Below are 18,664 nucleotides of genomic sequence, written 5' to 3' on the forward strand. Positions count from 1 at the left end.
TACCCTATTTACACAACTCTACAATCCCGCGCCGGGAAACTCTTTGTGGGTAGCTGTTGTGCACTATAAATGCAATAATAATAATAATAAAATCTTCATCCACAGGCCGACAGGGCTATGTACGTATCCATAACATTGCTAATCTATACGTACACCACAAGGATGTTTTTTATGATAAATAATAAGCATCTCTAAGGATTGGCTGAGGAGGCACGTGAGCTGACACGAGGGTTCCTGCATGCAGCATGCTGAGACTTCACACCTACACAGTGTAAAAATGTTGGCATAATATCAACACAGTGGGAGGGAGAAATTGCATAAAGGAAACACAACCAAGTAATTATGAAAAACTATATTTCATTTAATAGGTATATAAAAAAAAGCTTCTATAACAGTGGCAATCAATTGAATAACATTGATTGCCACTGTTATAGAAGCTTTTTACATGTATTTTTTATGTATTGTATGACAACTGTATATCTTGGTTTTTGTATAATTGATTTATACTCATGCTTTTTATTAACTGTTTTTAATATGAACATTTATATACCTATTAAATGAAATATAGTTTTTCATAATTATTTGGTTGTATTTCCTTTATGCAATTTCTCCCTCCCACTGTGTTGATATTATGCCAACATTGTTACACTGTTTATTTCCCTGTACCACGAATTTACTTTTCTAACAGGGGGTCCTTGTTATTTACATTATGAGACTTCACACCTACAAACACTCTAGACATACATAGTGTACGGATTGCATAGTAGGAGTACGCCTGATTACTAACTTTTTTACATACACTTTTTTAGCACCATGGTTGAAATATATCTGCTATTTACTCTTTTGGTGCTTTTTGTCACTTTTATCTGCTTCTGTCTACTGATCATCACAGCACATGCATTTTATACAAGAATAAAGTTGGTTCAAAAAATATATTGAAAACAACCTACTTTGTATTCTCTTTATATTTCTCTGAGAACAAATAAGCACAAGTGACTGAGTTAGAGGGTTTCTGGTCTGTTACCATGATCGCTGAGTGGTCAGGGTTGTCATGTTTAGTGGTTGCCAGAAACCATGCGCTCCCTGTTTGGGCTTGGGGGACTGGTGGTGACACTGTGAGCTAACTGGTCTCTAGGCCAACATATCCTGCTGGGGTGCCTGGAATCAGTCTAGTCTATTCATCCAAAGTTAATGTTGTCAAACAAATGCACAGTTCCTATGGATTAGTGGGAACTACATGGCAATTCATGTGTGGTCCTTCTGAGCTTCGGTATGTGATTTGCAGCTCACAAAAGAGAAGCAGAAGCTAATAAATAACACTACAAAAGGAATAGACAACATCACAGCTTGGGGAGTGGAAAATTGGCAATTCAATCCAACATGGTTAGAGAAAGAGAAGTGGAAGAAAATGCCAATAGAAAATAAGTAGGAGGTAAATGAATTGTGAGTGTGAAAGAACTTTGCTGAGGAACAGAATTCCAGTGCACCTTCCTAGAACGAGTCAGGATTACATGCTTCTCTCACGTCCGTACAGTCATATGGTTCACAGTGGGGGTGTTTTACATTTCTGGCTACCCCCTCACAGGGAGCTGATAACTAAAAATTGTTTTCATTCCTACAGTGGGTAGTCCATATCCATAGAAACCCAACCAAATTCCTTCACCTCTACATGTATAAGATCATACTGTTTGTTGCCTGTATCACGGGCATTAGGGATTCCAGTGAGAGAAGGGGGAACTGTAACAAAATAAGTATGCTTTGGCCTCCAACTTATGCATCGCTGTTTTATGTCTGTTATAACTACACTATGGAACTTAACATGGGCGGACTGAAAATCTTTCACGCACACAAAAATATTATAGATTGGGAAACAGTTGTGATGAGCACTGCTACATAATGTTGATGTAATTTTTATTTCTTGTACTTCCTTTTCCACTTTAATAAAGCACAATTGTGATATCATGATACTGTGGATGACCTTTTTGAGAAAAACTCAAGATCTTAATGTTGGTCATACATTCATGTATAGAAATTAGCAAATGTTTACTCCAAGTTTACTTCCACGTGTATTTGCTTTAGGGTAATCCATCACCTTTACGGAAACAAAACCAACACATTTCTATAAAATGTATAAAACACATAGAAAACACCAGAATGTTGATAAAATGCCTCTGAGGCGGAAGCCCTAAGTTTACACATATCCAGGGCACAGACGGGGCCCAGCAGAAGAAAGCTGCAGACTGAGTTTTCTTTTAGGAGGAGTCATGCTTTCAGTCTACAGTGGAAGAGTTAGGAAGACACAAATTAGTTCTTATAGAGGTAGCTAGGGCTACATGCACATTTATTGAGAGCCTCATAGGGCAGATTCAAATGGATCCAGGATCTTGCTAGCAGTCAGTACAAGTCATATGAAATGATCATGATATTAAGTGTTGTAGAAACTACTGATTTACACTGACAAATATCCTGATCGTAGCTTTCAATAGGCTTTAGAGAATAATTTATTTGATCATGCTCCGGCTAATCCTGAGAGATTCAACCATGATAGAGATACACCTTAAGCAGTAAGGAAAGGAGGTGGCCTAAATACTTCATCGGTCTGGTGCTTGATGTCTACGAGTGCTGCCCTGAGAGCCATAGGACATAAAATGATTTTAGACTCTTTTCCTTTTTATTACAAGATATGCACAAGCAGAACATCAATTGATAACAAACCTATCAAATGAAAGCCATGATTCACATTTCTGGCTGTAAGTCAAGCGTCCTCATCTAGGCAGAAGATTTATAAAAGGTTTCTCTTTCAAATAAGCATAAGCTATACATGTATAAATGTTCTATATCACTTTTGGAGTAATTAAAACAAGTAGCTACTAATGACAGAGTCATTTTACATAATTATTAATTTGCCTAAACACTGGAAATTGAAAGGAGAGAGAACTGGCATAAACCTTTTTGGTCTCTCTTGATACCAAATATGTTATTATAAATGTTGCCTTTATGTATTTTTATCCATCTTCTGATCTCACACTACTTGTGGGCTATAATGTTGGCATCTGTACAGATTAACCCATCTGTACAGATTAACCCAAAATACATATGGAATGTCCAGACAACTTAGATTATGATGGATTGGCTTTGCTATTAAGATATCAGAAGAAAGTCCCTTATATTTTAAGAAACAATGTGTAAAAGGCAACATGGGCATAGATTTACTCAATATTTATACATTCTGGGAAGTGTATAGGCATATGACGTTTTAGGCTTCTCATCATGTTCCCGAAATTCTAAGTAATATGGGCGCTACCAATAGGTTTAGGCATTTACGCATCGAAAAGATTGATATTCAAAAATATCCCATGTGTGCCAGTATTACTTTATCATATTGATTTTTAATATTGACCTTTCACAAATATCCCCTCTTTTCTGTTTTTTTTTCCATTTATTAATTTATAACGTTTTATATAGCCCGAGCATAACTCAAGAGGGTATCAGAGTGCTTTACCAGTGATACGAAATAAGTCACAGAAAGAAACACGAAACCAGGCACATACATTACAGAGGAACACTGTGTAAAATTGCAAAATGAGGATCTAACCTCCATAGGATAATTCAATAGGTAAAATATACATGATACAGTAGAAGAATGAGTGATAAGGGAGAAGATCAAGAGTCACAATAGTGCACCTAGCTTAGAGGTTTGGTCATAAGTAAAGATTTCACTTCTTTTTTGAAGAATGCAATCGAACGGATCAGTCTGATTTCCAGAGAAAGGGAGTTCAGATTTTCGGGTCAATGCCGGAGAACGTTCTGTTGCAAGTTTTCTTTTAATGGTAAATAATGTTAAATGATTTCACATCAAATAAATTACTTTGCCACACTCACCTACCTTGTTAAAATGGTGACTGTTGAGAGATTTTTCACACTCTCTGCAACAATCACCCATGGACCATTCAGGTGTTACAACTGTAGATACACATGGGAAACGTTTTGAGCACTCACAAAGTTACAGGTGTTTAGTTATTTTGATTTCATTTACCTTACCACTACTCTCACATTTCCTCGAGAATACTCACTTCTGCTTTCTCCATGCATACCTTAATACACTGATAGATGCCACCATGGTACAAATAACGTTAGCTGTTGCTGACCTTGTTCATCACATATATTCACACTTGAAAAAGCCACAACTTTTTACCTATGTAAATCAATGACTGTGGGTGGGTGTAACTTTTAGTGTCTCACCACTTTGCACAGTTCTTTAAACTTTGCAATCTTTACAAAGGGCAAAGCTTTCAAAGTTGTTAAATAAATCATTTTCCCTATCCTTCCCAGCAGTGAGAGTCTGTTCCTGCAGCAACATGGGTCAATGATGAACTGGAAGTGGACCTCTGCAACTCAGCAGTGCCTCCATCCAAGCCCACATATGTGACATGTGCACTGTCCCACCTCTCCTCAGATTATCACCAGTGCTCCAACTCACCATGCCACAGACCCTGGCACTGCCTGTGCCCTACCATACATCTGAGCCATTTCTAGTGCATATCATTTCAAATATTCTTGGGCTTGAAATCAGCTCAATGTGTGTGCCCGCGTGGGTTAAAGCTTGCTACTGTGAAATCAGGCAAAGACAGGTCATAGTTTCCGGACTTTATGGGTGTAGCAAACATTCTAATTTAGGACACAGCCATCTCTGCCACCTAATTTAATGTACTGTTGTAAAATGAATACAGGTTTAATCGACAGTGCAAGTGGAAAATGTATTTTCCTTCATCTCTCCCCAACATTGGATCATAATTAACACATTATGACTCAAGAACAGTATATCATAATATCTGTGTCTCTCAGAGAGCACTGGACCATGATTGTTAACATCGGTTTGGCCCAGTTATTTCTATCATGTCAGCTCTATCAGGACACCCTTCTTCAATGGCTGCAGTCGTAGGCTTTTGCACTTATTAGTGTAAGGGGCACCTCATGGAAGACATGGCCTTGCATGTCTATTGCAAATAGCTTTCTTCCATGTCCATTGATGTTGTACTCAGTAGGTAGATTGAAGTTTGGGGATCCGACTTCACTTTGAGAATAAGTTGCCTGCCCCTGCCTGACCTCCTTAACTGGATGCCTTGGCCCTCTGGCCAGGCCTTGGTCCTTTTGGACTCTGCAACACTGCTCTGCCACTCCGAGGGCCGTGTCTCCCTCAGACCGCGAGTGTCACGCCCTCTTGATCTCCACTTGCTGCCTCTTTTTCCTTTTCTTTCACTCTCTTTCTTACATCTTTTTGCTATTTTGTTCAAGCTTTTTCTCACCCTTTTTGGCCTTTCTTTTCTTTGCTCTTAGCATCTCTTACCGCTTTTTGCTCCTCCACTGTCTCTCACACATTTTGCCCTTGGTTTTTAACCTTCTGCTGAGCACTTTTTGTCATTTTTGTACTCTCTCACACTTTGACATTTCTTTTTCCTTTTCTCTATTAGCACCTTTTGCAGATTTTTTACTCCCCCAATCTCTCTCTCTCTTTTCTTTCACAGTTGTTGCCATTTTTATCCTTTTTGTGAACTTTTCGCCCGTTCTTCCCCTACTATTTTCACTCTTTCCTCTTCTTACAGTGTCCCTTTGCCACTTGTCATACCTGTTCCATCCCATGACCGCCTTCTGTGTCTCTCCTGTGACAAGCCTGGACCGGACCAGCCGCGTCCACTGCCCTCAGGATTTTGTTGCTCTCCCACTCCTTCTACATGGCAGCCGCAGTGCAGACATAGCAGATGCAGGTGCACCACTAGTGAACTAAAGGCAGGCCTGTCTGTGCCCTTCTGCAACTGGCCCGCGCCTATGACCAGAATCTCTGCTCCCCCACCATCCCAAATCCAAAAAGAACGATTGATGAACAGAATGCAGAACAATGTCATACATTCACCCCAGTGCAGAGATCTGGGCCTAAATCCATTGTTTTTTTGCTCACAATGCCAATCCAGTTTGGAACCAGCCATATGCAAATCAGTCTTGACCCTGCGCCCAAAGGGAAGAGTCCAGCCCGAACTGCCAGGCCAGGTCCTACCTGGACTGGAAACAAGCATCCTAGGACCGGTTTCGGGACTACCATCGCAACACAGCCCCTGAAGTTACCTCACCACCATTCTTCACTCCTGAACCCAGGACAGAGCTCTCCATGGTGCTGAAGGATCTCTCCAACAAACACAAAAAGCATGTTTGCCTACGCCACCTGCGGTCACTCCTGAAACCAGGACAGAGCTCTCCATGGTGCTGAAGGATCAGCACATTTGCCTACACCGCCTGCGGTTACTCCAGCACCCTCTACTTCTCCACATAACCCACACTCCTGCAGCCATTGACACAGACACTCACTAGAGGCCCATAGGAATTAATGGGCATGCATGTGCAATTTGCGAGTACCTAATAGGTACTCGCAAATTGCGCATGCAATTTCAAGGGTGGAAGGGTGCCAAAAGGACGCCCTGTTGCACCCCTGAAATTACAATGTATCCACATGTTGCGCACACACATGCCCTAAGGGCATGTGTGTGTGTGTAACATGGGACTTTGAAAAATGCACTTTAGTGCATTTTTTTAATGAAATCACAAATTACCATCAACTTTAGATTGACTGTAATTTGCGATTCATATTTGCGAAATCCCTATCTTCTTTTTAATGCTTTGCATTTAAGGAATTACAATTTGCGATTCCTTAAATGCAATTGCAATTTAAGGAATCACAAATTTTGCGATTTCTTAAATTGCGATTTTTGCATTTGCGATGATGCATCCCAAATGCAAAAATACCGGTCGCAAAGGGGCAGATTGTGCGACTGGTTTTTATGTTGATGCATTTGGCCCTTACATTCTGTAGCTGTCTTATTTTATTCTCGCTTAATTTGCTCAGTGAGGAACTCTATGCGTTTGTGTTTCACCAGAAATGCACAGCGATACCAACAAAAACATTCTCTTCTGATCAAATTCCTCACCAGGAACTCATTTCCTTATTATCTTCAGTTTATTTTCTCTTCCCCGGTGACTTCAGTTGTCTTTTAACTGCTCAGCAATTTTATTTCCTTTAATCTTATATTTAATAGCCAGAAAGCATTGGTAAACTACTATTCAGGATATGGCGTTGCTAATTATTTATAAGATTGTTTTACATTTTTATGAAATTAGTTGTACATGGCAGGAGTCCCTTTGCGATTAAGTGGTTTAATACTTTGATACTAATTATTATTGTTATAAGTAAATAATATTAAGCTAATTTTCATCTCCATTCTCTTGACTGATCCTAAAGTATTAAATCTAATCAGTTTTAATCTAGAGGTAAGTTACCCCTGAGTATGTGTGCACTGTTGAGCCATCAAGAATGTAAACACTTGTCTTAATTTTATTTGGACAGGCATCTTGGGGCGGCTCAGCTCTGATGTCGAGGAAACACCGCAAACTGCTGCATGGAATCCAGAGGTGAGCTTTGCACCCCAACACTGAGCTCTAGACAGGAGATGTTAAAGACAGTGTCAGCCAGTGGTTGTAAAGTGAGCTGGGTGACCCAGTGGAACTCTGGCATGGACAAGGCACATTTTGGTATTGTTAACTGTACTTTTATTTTTTTACTTGGTTTTTATTGGCATTTAGAATGAAGAACATCATAGAGGCAAAGGCCTCAGAACAGTTAACAATAAAGGAACAAGGGGTGGAGAGGAAGGGAAGGGGAAGAGGGGTGGGAGGGAGTAGGGGGTAGTGTGGGGGAACTGCAGGTCTGATCAAAAGAAGCAATACAGTCCCCCATGCTGGCAATGGCTGTAGGTGAGATTCCTAAAGGCCATATTACCAAGATGTGCGTAAAAAAACCGCACATCGCGCATTTCCCTATCGCCGGCTATCGCCGGATTTTATCGCCGGATTTTATCGCCGTGTTAGCACGTCATTATCAGCGCGCAACACGTAGGCGATATTAAATCCAGCGATAGCCAGGGATAGGGAACATTAGCGCTTGAAAACAAGCGTTGTTGTCACGCGCTAATGTGTGCCTTGATAATATGGGGGGGTGGATTCAGCTTTATGATCCACACCCCCATGTTATCAATGCCTAACACCTGATCAGAGTAGGCGATGAGAGACCTGCGATAAACAAGTTTATCGCAGGTCTCCTTCTCCCAACGCCTGCCTTGGTAATAGGGTGTTACCACCTTCAACAACATTTTACATGTGGTTGGACGTGGGAACGCCCACTTTGCATGTCATTAGCGATGTTTCACACTGACATGCAAAGTGGGCTTGAGGCAGGCGCTAGCATGCCCTTGTTAATAGGGCGCTAGAAGTATTGCCGCTTTCTCGGCACAATTCGCCAAAAAAGCGGGGATACTTCACCTTGGTAATATGGCCCAGAGTTTAGTGAAATCTGGGCTTCTCAATTGTAGAGTTATGTAGCAGTCAACCAATTTGACCACATCAAGTGGAAGATCAAGCATCCCACGGTGATATTTGTGCACTTATGGGGTGCTGCTGCTGCAGAGTCCCTGGATGAGATGCCAGCAGGCAACTCCGCCTCTGCAGGCAATAGGGGCGGGGGTAATTTTGGAGCCAAAGGTACAGTAGCAGTGGTACCCAAATATCTTCAGGGCGAGATGTCAGCTGCATTTGTTCCCAGTAGTGGCCAGTTGTCCCTGACAATAGGCCGCATCCTGCAGCCAGGATTTAACTCTGGGTGCAGGCCTCCTCCCCAGTGCATGGAAACTTGTTGCTTTGCTAGAAGCAAGAGCATAGCCATGAGGCGTAGATTCCCAGGTGAGAGGTCCTTGATGTAGCCCAGAAAGCTTGCCAGCAGGGTCTGCGACACGAGGGGGCCAGTAATCTGTTGCCAGGTGAGTTGCACTGTCTGCCACTAGTCCGCCTCCTTTGCACAGTCCCAGGCAAGGTGCAGAAAGGAGGCCTGGGGTGCTAGACACCCCACACTGCATGCCTCCATCACCAGTCCCATACGCTGTATTTGTGTCAGTGCACGAAACAATTGATGCAGGAACCTAAAATGGATAAGTCTCAGTCTATAGTTTGGCGAGAGGGCTGTAGTCTGTTCACAGCAATATGTCCACTGTTCATCCATGATGGGGGTGTCAATCTCAAAGGACCAGGTATAACAGGCTGTTGAGGTAAAAGAGCTGGTGTCTTGTCCTGCATAATAGCATGTAATCTAGTCACTCGTTTGCGGGAAGAGGTGTGTCAGCATGTTCTAAAGAGCATCTAACGTGGGTGGAGACTCGGGGGACATGTCATGCACAGCTCTGCGTGTGGCGCATAACTGGTGATATACAGGGTGGCTAGCACAGTGGGATATGGGGGGTTCACTCAGAATGAAACGAGAAAGGAATTGGCCATCAGGGTAAAATTCACCAAATGTGAATAGTTTCCTCTTGTGTGCTCGTGCTCTATCGCCGTCGTCTTGTAGGGCAACAACTACCTAGAATTCAGGAAGGCCATTAAAACTCACCTTTTCCCTGCACCGTAGTCCTACTATCATTTCCACCCACATGTGTCAGCTACTCTGCTGTCAGCACCGGGACGCCCCTTTGCTGGGGCAGCTGTTGCGCTATACAAGTTGTGGTAACATAACATAACATAGCATGGGTTGTAGATGCATTTCAGTCTGGCTCTGCAGCGCAGGCCATCCCACGCCCACCAACACACTCAGCTGTATTAATATCTGTATGTGAATGCCTGTGTGTCTGATATAGCACAATAGGCAGCGACTTTGGGGACACCACATCCGTCTTTATCGCATATGCGGTTGAATCATGTGGGATTCAGCCAGAAATGAAGATATTAAGCTTGAGCGCACAGTGCATACAGTGTCATGTCTGGTGCATTAAGACCTCCCTGTCGCAGCAGTAGTGCGATTGTTTCCCAAGCGATTCTTGGCTGCTTTCAGGCCCGCACCAGTTATATAAAATTTGATCCCAGATGCTGAATAAATTGGGAAGTGAGCTGCATGAGGGTAATAATGAAAAGATATAGGAATTTGGGTAGCACAACTATTTTGGCTTTCGCTAGTCGGCCTGTCAGGGATAAGGGAAGTCGGTTCGATGTTGTGATTTTCTCCTCTAGCCAAAACATTGCCCTACCGTAGTTAGCCACCAAATCTGATGACTTCCAGAATAATTGATTCAAGATTGTCCTGGCGGTCCCGGACATAAAGAACAATATCTTCTGCGTACATAGATATTAACATCCTGCACTGTAAAGTTGAGCCATCACTGGGCGCGGTGTTGTCTCAACTGGGCTGGCAACGGCTCCATCGCAACCGCATAAAGAACTGGGGATAGGGGGAAGCCCGGGCGAGTGCCACTCGTTATTGGAAACAGGTCCGATATCATCCCATTTAAGCATATTCCTGCCGTTGGGGAAGTATACAGTAGCTTGATGAGGCGCACAAACTGCAGACTTAGGCCCAAGCCAGAACGATTGAAGAATAAAAAAGGGCCTTTTTGCTTGAATTATGCACGCATGGGCCCAAGGAGAGACTTCACTGAAAACACATGGAGTGGTTTCTGTTTAACACATCGCTAAATACCGCTTCTATATGTATGGGGGCAGGGTACATGGTTGTGTCTTATGGGAAGAATACACCAAGAGAGTCTATGTTTAGAGGACCTCTCTTTTGCCCTGAGAAAGTCCCCGTGTTTTGGGACGAAACACGTTGGCTGTGTCCTTGTTCCCTTTGAAAATGAAAAAATAAAGAAATGAGCACTAAGAAAAGATGTGTCTTGACATGCCTTCTTTTGGAACACATGATGTACTGTAGTCTTGTGTGACTGTGCATTTCTGTCTTTATTTCAGGCCTAGTAGACACTATATTAATAATCATAGAGTGCTCTTTCTGCGTGATTGTAAAACTTTGAAGTATTAGGGTTTTAACTGTTGGCCCTAGAAGTGAGCACTTTTTTTGTTACTGTGGGAACTGTACAGTGTGCAGTTATTGTGAGCCATTACCGTTATAATAATCTGGGCATGCCTTATCAGACAAGAGAGCGAGGAATCGATTAGTAATAAGTTTATCGAGTATTTTATTGTCAACTTTTTTCATTGACAGTGGCCTGTAGGAATTGCATCGATTCGCTGGCTTATCAGTATTGTAAGGATGTCTGCCGCTTTGAACGATGGGGGGGGGGGGGGGGGGGGGGGGTTCACCGGATGCCAGGGAAACCTCAAACATAGCTAGTAAGTGTGGGATCAGTTGGGTAGCGTATTCTTTGTAATAGGAGGCCTGGCGCCTTATCACTGGGAGGCTTTCTATAACTTGTAGCACTTCACCTCCCGTAAACGGGGAATCTAAGTATGAGTGGTGCGAGCGGTCAAGCCAGAGTAATTGTATAATATCCAGGTAGGCTGCAAGCTCTTCCCGGCTCGGGCTGCCATAGTCTGATAGAGACGAGAGTAAAAGGAGGCCATTGTATTTAGCAGGGTAATTGGGATACATTTCGTATCAGTTGGTCATCGAGCAATTCTACTACATAATCCGAGGTTTGCAGCCTACGGATCATATATGTGAGTGTTCTACCGGGCCGATCTCCCTCTCCATAGTGATGCAACGTTATCTCACGGGTAAAATAGCTTAACTCTTGCACTGCCTTCTCGTTGAATTCAGTGAGTGTTTCACAAAAGGTTGCCATAGAGGCGGGAGACTTAGAGACTAAGGTGCAGATTTACGAGCCCGGTGACCACATTTGCGCCACCATTGCGTCACTTTTGTGATGCAGCTGCGGCGTAAACCATGTGCCACGTTGCGCCCTATTTACAACGTGACGCATCTAGGGAGATACGTCAGGGGTAAAGTCCTGTGCCCCATGAAACCTGCATCAGGTTTCATGTTGGCGTTCTGGCACATGGTGGGCGTTCCGTGGCAGGAACGCCTCGGAAAAGTGCACTCAGTCACTTTTCCGAAGCCGCTGCGTCAACACCTTGCGCCTGCTTGAAGCAGGCGTAAGGCGTGACACACCATGTTGAGGATAGGCCAGGTTGGAGTTGCGTTGCGCCCGCGACACAACTCCAGCACTACGCCAACCTTACGCCGGCAGATGCTACACACATCTTTTTATCCTTGCGCCATGATGCACTGCATTATAAATGCGGCTCGTCTGTGGTGGCACAAGGATAAACTTGCGTCACGCATCTTTCCTGGCGCATCCCTGCTGATTTGCAGGGATGCACCAGGAAACGTAAATCTGCCCCATAGCACTTTAGTTCTAGCATTCGGAGTTCCCGCTCCAGCGTGGTGAGACACGTTCTGATCGCTTTGAGGAGGCCGGCTTGTTTGGTGTTACTAACTACTTTGGTCACAGCGGTAAAGGCCTTCCATAAGACCAATAGAGATGAGACTGATCCCTCATTAATAGCAATATAGTCAGTGATAGTGGTACTAATCTCAGTTCTTCGAAAGACAGGGTCTCGGAGGGCCCTGGGAGGCAGTTGCCATGTAAATGACAGCGGAGCGGCTAGTGGTGGGGGGAGTTCTAGGAGTACCAGAGTGTGGTGTGAAAGAGCACGAGGTAGATGTGATATGGCAATGGCCCATGTGAGGACATACTAGGTGGTCAACCAATAATCCATGGGTGACCATGTACCATGTGCCAATGTAACACAGGTACATCTGTAAAGCAATTATTGCTTAATTAGGTTTGCAGCTGTGCAGCCGTGTTGGGATAGGGTTGACGGAGAGCACCTTAGCGATCTATAGCTGGGTCTAGTCCTATGTTAAAGTCGCCCCCCCCCCCCCATGTTACAGCTCCTGGCCCCACATTAGCCACTCGTCCCAATACATCTGCAAAGAACTCCAGGCAGGCAGTGTTTGGACCATAGATAGAGGCCAGTATGACTGGATGGTGATCTAGTGTACCTGCTAGGATGACATAGCAACCCTCTAGGTTGCTTACAGTTTGGGCAGGTGCCAAGGTAAACCTTTACTCCCGGTTTTATGGTATTTATTTTTTTAACATTTCCATCTGTATTTATACATATTTATTTTTTGGCCATTTGTTCTGTATTTATCCATATTTATTTTGTATTTTACATATAAATGTAGTTGTAAAACTGTACATTTCCGTATTTATTTCAATCATAGACGTGCACTCATACTTTGATGCCTGTCGTGTTTTAGCCATTTAAGTTGCCAAATATTACATAACAGTACATCCATTGGCAAATATTAGGCATTATGCCACAAATGTATATTGATACATGCAGTTATTTTAAGAAATGTCATCCTGTTTTTTTAATTTCCCATGATGTCCGTGTGCTCAGCTGTTTGGCTATAATTCACAAAAGACAGCACGAGGAGTCACTTAAAAGAAGCACATTTTCTGTAATTATCCACTTTTAAAAGTAAATGCAGACAGAAATCACATAGTTTTCTGTCTGTATTTATCTGTAAATATCCGTAAAAACGGAAAACAGGGAGCCTTACTTATAACTATGACTGTCCCTCGTGCATAGTTAGAATAGAGACATATATGCGTTTCTGTGCACCATCCCGCCCTGAGGCTGGAGGATATTGATGGGGTGAGGTGGAGTTCCTGAAGGAAACAGATGTCAATGTGGTGTCTGACAGTGCAAGAGTGCTCTAGACTGGCCTTCTGCGGGTCGTTTAGCACATGTGCATTCCAGGTTAGGCACCTAATGGCTGTTGCCATGGTGTCTGGGGGTAATACCATGGCTCGAAGGGGCTGACCCTTGTGGGCCTGGATAGGAAACTTGTGGGATGCTAACAGGAAGCCTGCAAAGAAAAATGAGGAGGAGATTAGAATATAGTGAGTTGTCAGTTTGGGGGCCAAGGTAGTATTGAGTGCTGCATGGAAGTCCTGCCTGAGTAAAAAGAAAAAGAACAAACAAGTAAGAATGTTCCCACCCTCACCCACTCCAATCCCAAACATGGCTGAACCAATTAACCCACCCCCATACCAGGCCCTTCCGCATAGCAAAACAGAGAGCACAGGAATCATTCCTGAGGGCAGTGAGGAGCCAGGTGACCGGTTCAGTCAAGAGCTGAATGGGGGCCGTGGGTGGCACAGGGTCCCCAGAATGATGTCCAAGGGCTCCAGTTGAAGGGGTCAATGGATTTGGCAACTGAAGAAACTGCATAGCCAGATCACAGGTTCCACTCTCGGAAGTGCCCAGATAGCGCCCAAGCCGGGGAGGGATGAAATAGTTTAGGTGGCAAACCACCAAGCCGGTGAAGTCAGTCGTTTTCATCTAGTCAGGCCGCCTCTCGACCCCGCAGGGTTGCTCGTGAAGACATCGTGCTGACTGTGATGCTTTTGGCAAATTTAAGAGGGGCCTTTGCATCGGTTACGTAATGAGATTTCTCCTTGTGAGGGATACGTAGTTCAGCGGGATAAAGGAGAGCGTAGTTGATGTTCGCTTTCTGGAAGAGTCTCTTGGCGGGCAGGAACTCTCTTTGGGCAGCTTGCACTGGAGAGTAAAATTGCGATTAAAGGGTAGTACATTGCCTCAGTATTGCACGTCGTGTTGTTTCCAGGTCTGCAAAGGGATACATCTTGGTCTTTGTAATAGAGTAGCTGTGAGACTACATGGCTGGCAGAGGTGCCCGGTGACAGTCATTGTGCAAGGGTGCGATGGGTTTGTTCCACGATAAAGACCGGGGATAGGGTTTCCCCCCTAAAAGCTTTCTCAACATGGATTCAGCATAGTCCTCCTTTTTATCTACAGCCGTGGACTCCGGAACCCCGGTAATATGAAGATTATTGCTCCGTGAATGTGCATCGAAGTCATCATTTTTTGCCTTAATGAGTTCCAGGACCGTATCCATTTACAGGAGGTGTTAACTGGCCACAGCGTGCGCGACATCCACATCGGATTCTCTTTTCATGCGGTCTAAGCAACTTGCCATGAGATCTAGTTTTGCATCAATTGCTTGCAGACTAGATTGTATTTCCACTAGGATTTCTTTGAGGTCAATACCGTGTCCAGAGGCCCAGCGAGAGGAATCAGATTGCTCATTGTTCGGCGGGTCCTGGTCTGCCTGATGGGTGTGTCTCTTGCCTTCAAACAAGAGCTTTGATTGGCAGTTATCTTGTTTACCCATTGCATCTCCGAGTGAGGCACAGACCACCCATCAGTGGTACCAATGAGGACAAGGGTCCAGCACTGCATTAGAAGACCAAGTGGTCACACAGGGCTAATGCAGGCAGGGTAACCAGACTAGGCAAGGCACCCACGGAAAACATCCAAAAACACCTATGTCCAGGTCCCACCACACTGCAGGTTGTGCGCCAATCATGGGGGTTACGAGCAGAACCTCGGTTGGAAGTAGGTTGTACGATGGGGACCTCCGTCCAATGATCACAGCTGAGATGAAGGGTTCCATTAAGAAACAGGGCCGGTTTCAAAGGACACTACAGCAGCATTGAGGCCAGAGGGCACTCCTGCCCAAGTAGCATCCTCAATCTATGAGCTGGGACCCAGGCAGGGGGCACACTGTGGATTATTCTTGCATTATAGGAAGGGCCAGGACGGTCCTGCGCACAAGCCCAGAGAGCTAGGAATTGACAAGGACTACTGTTCTTATATTCAGCCCCACCTCACCCCAGGATGGCCACCAGGACCAGGGGGCATGAGCAGGCCCAGAAGCGTCACGCGACCCAGCAAAAGGAGCCCCCCAACAATTGGCCTGCAGCCAGCAGAAGAGCCCAGTGTGATGGGCTGCTTTAGGGTCAGACAGGGCAGCAGTGTTCACTGTTCCCCATGATGAAACTTAACAAAGGTCCAGGACCAGAACTGCCACCAGCAACACCCCCGCCGCAGCAGTGAAGAGATAGGTGCTGTGGCCAAAATAGCCCCAGGCCTCCCACACAGTAGGTTTCAGGCCTAGGCCCCAGCACCAATCAAAATAAGAGTGGCTAGCCCTCGCTCATCTGCGCAGGGATCAGTTCACCAAATCAGTACCGCTCCCGCTGGGCACAGCGGGCTTTAACATATATAGGAGCCAGCAGTTCCGTCTCTCCCTAGCAAGGCCTGCAATCTCGGGTGCCCTGAGCCAGGCCCTTACCTTAGGCCAGAGATCTCTGATTGCAGATGATGTCACGGCCACCCTATAGGTGGCCCCCGCGGCAGTGACAGTGGCCCTCAGAGAGGCTGGGCCCGCACGGGCAGTTCAGGGGGGCCCAGTCCTCAACACCACTCCAAGCCTGCAGCACCCAGGAACGGCACAGGCCGCAACCAGGCCGGCGGTGGCACAGGTTTTTCGATGGGGGCCCGCACATCACGAAGGGAGTCTCTCCGCAGTTGTAAAGTGCTATTTAGTGGTCAGCTGCTGTGGATGAGCCCGTTGGTGCTGGATTTCTGGTGGATTAAAGCTACTTCCGGCAGAGCCCCTCTACAGAGCACCATCCTGCTGCCTGGTTAGGCTCCGCCCCCATGAACTATACTTGGTGTCATTGATGTAGACAGTGAAAGCCTACCGAAAGGAGGTGAAATATTTAGTTAATAGTAGTCAGGGATAACCTTTACATTACTGACTCACCCACATTTTTTAATTCCTTTAGATAATTGTAACTATTGGGAAATGTGGATCAATGGTTTTGTACAGCTTCACTTCTGGCTTCCTCTGTAGACATTGTAGAGTGTTACAAATATGTCCATAGCATTAAGGTGGTAAAAATATGCATCATTGTCCTCAGGAGTTCAGCACATTCTCATTAGGCTATAAAATATAAAACAAATGCTTCATTTCTACGTGGTGGTGGGGGGCATTCTCTTCCCCCCAGGCCTTGGTATCAAACATTTTATTTTACATTTCCCTAAGTGCAGGACCCTGCTCTCTCATACAAGACTATAATAAGCGCTACAATGCCTCCTCTGGGTGAGTAAGCACTATAGAAATGCATTGACAATGCAATACAATAGTGCTTTATTATGCTACAATATCCTGCGGTTGTGGAATGGAAATCAAAATTTAGTAGGGAAAATCATGAAACCTTAATATTGTAACCAAAACATTGAGGACAAAAATATTGAAAGGTAAGTGCATATAGAGAAGCATGGATGTACTGTTCTTAACACTACAGCTGCTTGCATTGAAGATATTTATATCTCCACATAAATCTATGTTAGATATAGAATATCTATACATAACTGTTGATATTGTGATCCGCGATATTTTTGCTACGATAATGAGATACCACGATACTCCCTGCTTGATATTCCAGACCCATACCTGCATCTGTGGCTCCTCCTCAATGGCGGAGGAGCGTCACCCCACTTAATGCAGAAGAAAAATAATACAATAATCAAAAAATGTTATTATTGTTTTATTTTCTTCTGACAGCCGATGCTGCAGAATCAAGGCGCGAGGGGACCGGGCATCCTGAGTGACAGGCAGCAGAGGGAGGAGGAGTTGTTGGGCACTGGAAGTGCATATGACCGTCTGGCTGGAGTCTTAGGTTTCTCCAATCCAGCTGTATTGTACAGCCAGGTGGAGACATCTTCACTCAACTTTATTTCGGTCATAGACCATAAAAGTGCAAGTGCAAAGTACAACATACAAACAATTATTAAAACCAAACCTATACATTGGAAAACAAATGGATGAGTACACAACATGAAGTATGGTATAATGAACGTTTATACATTGGTAACCAATTGGAAGTTAAAAAACACAGTAGGCTAAGACAAAGAATGAAACTGTCCATAGGAACACAATCTAAAAGTCCATTGTGTTTTAGGTGAACACAGGTGTGATGTGAGAACTATGACAAGAAAAGCATTTGCCTAAACCACTTGGGTGACAAGGCCTGCTAAGCTGGCATGTCTCTAGGCTTTTTACGCACTCAAAGCCAATCAAAGGTTTACCAGTGGACCCAAAACAATGACGTGGGGGTGATTTAAAGCCATATGGATACAGTAGAACAAAATGTTAGTAATCTTTGTAAGAGTTTCACACTTTCGACAGAGGCCTTCTTATTGCCCGCATGTGGCCCTAGAACTTGGCAACGGCACAGACAGTTGTAGCATCTTATCATAAGATACGTAGTGCCTTGACATGGCTGCGCGTACCCAGCTGCTTATAGATTGGTTCAGCCATTTGCGACTTGGACAAGATTCCTTGGGACACACAAAGAACACATCGGCAATGGACTCTGTAGCAGATATGCACCTGGGGCAATACTGAGAGCAAGTGGATGTCTGCAGCCAGGTGCTAGTATATGAATCAAAAGGTAGTGATCCAAAGCGGAATCACCTACAGAGTTTCCTGTCCAGGGGACTGGTGATTTCAGAATATTGCTCATAAAATCCAGTTATTTTAAAATTCATAAAGTCCAAGGTTAGGCATCCCCACGAGGAGCTAATAAATGAACCCTGGGCTACCCAGTCCCAATAGTATTTCTTTAGTGCATCTTTGCTATGGGGCGGTGAATGCTCTTAGAGAAAATTCGACATTGCTGATCTGGACAATCATGCCGGAAAGGTCGAGTGCGACCACTTCATCAAGGGCAGCGGCATATGAGGGTGTACCTAATGTGCTGCCAAAAAAGCAGGGGGCATAGCTTGGCCTTTTCAGCAATGGTGGCCCTTCACAAGTCAAGGATGGACTGGTGTGCTGTGCGGTAGAGAGACAAGAGACCTAAGGAACTTATTCTCGAGTTCAGTAGGGCGTCCATCC

The 18,664-nt window shown here is 44.5% G+C and overlaps 1 protein-coding gene across 1 annotated transcript in view; it reads left to right on the plus strand.

Moving 5' to 3' along the window:
* GADL1 (GAD like acidic amino acid decarboxylase 1) overlaps window positions 1–18,664 on the plus strand; it is a 686,124-nt gene that overhangs the window by 307,631 nt on the left and 359,829 nt on the right. Inside the window, exon 10 of the mRNA XM_086942110.1 lies at window positions 7,394–7,458. Coding sequence (XP_086798236.1) covers window positions 7,394–7,458 — 65 coding nt within the window. The remainder of the gene's footprint in view (window positions 1–7,393; window positions 7,459–18,664) is intronic.

This window comes from Lissotriton vulgaris, chromosome 10, assembly GCF_964263255.1.
Source record: "Lissotriton vulgaris chromosome 10, aLisVul1.2, whole genome shotgun sequence".
NCBI classification, from domain to species: Eukaryota; Metazoa; Chordata; class Amphibia; order Caudata; family Salamandridae; genus Lissotriton; species Lissotriton vulgaris.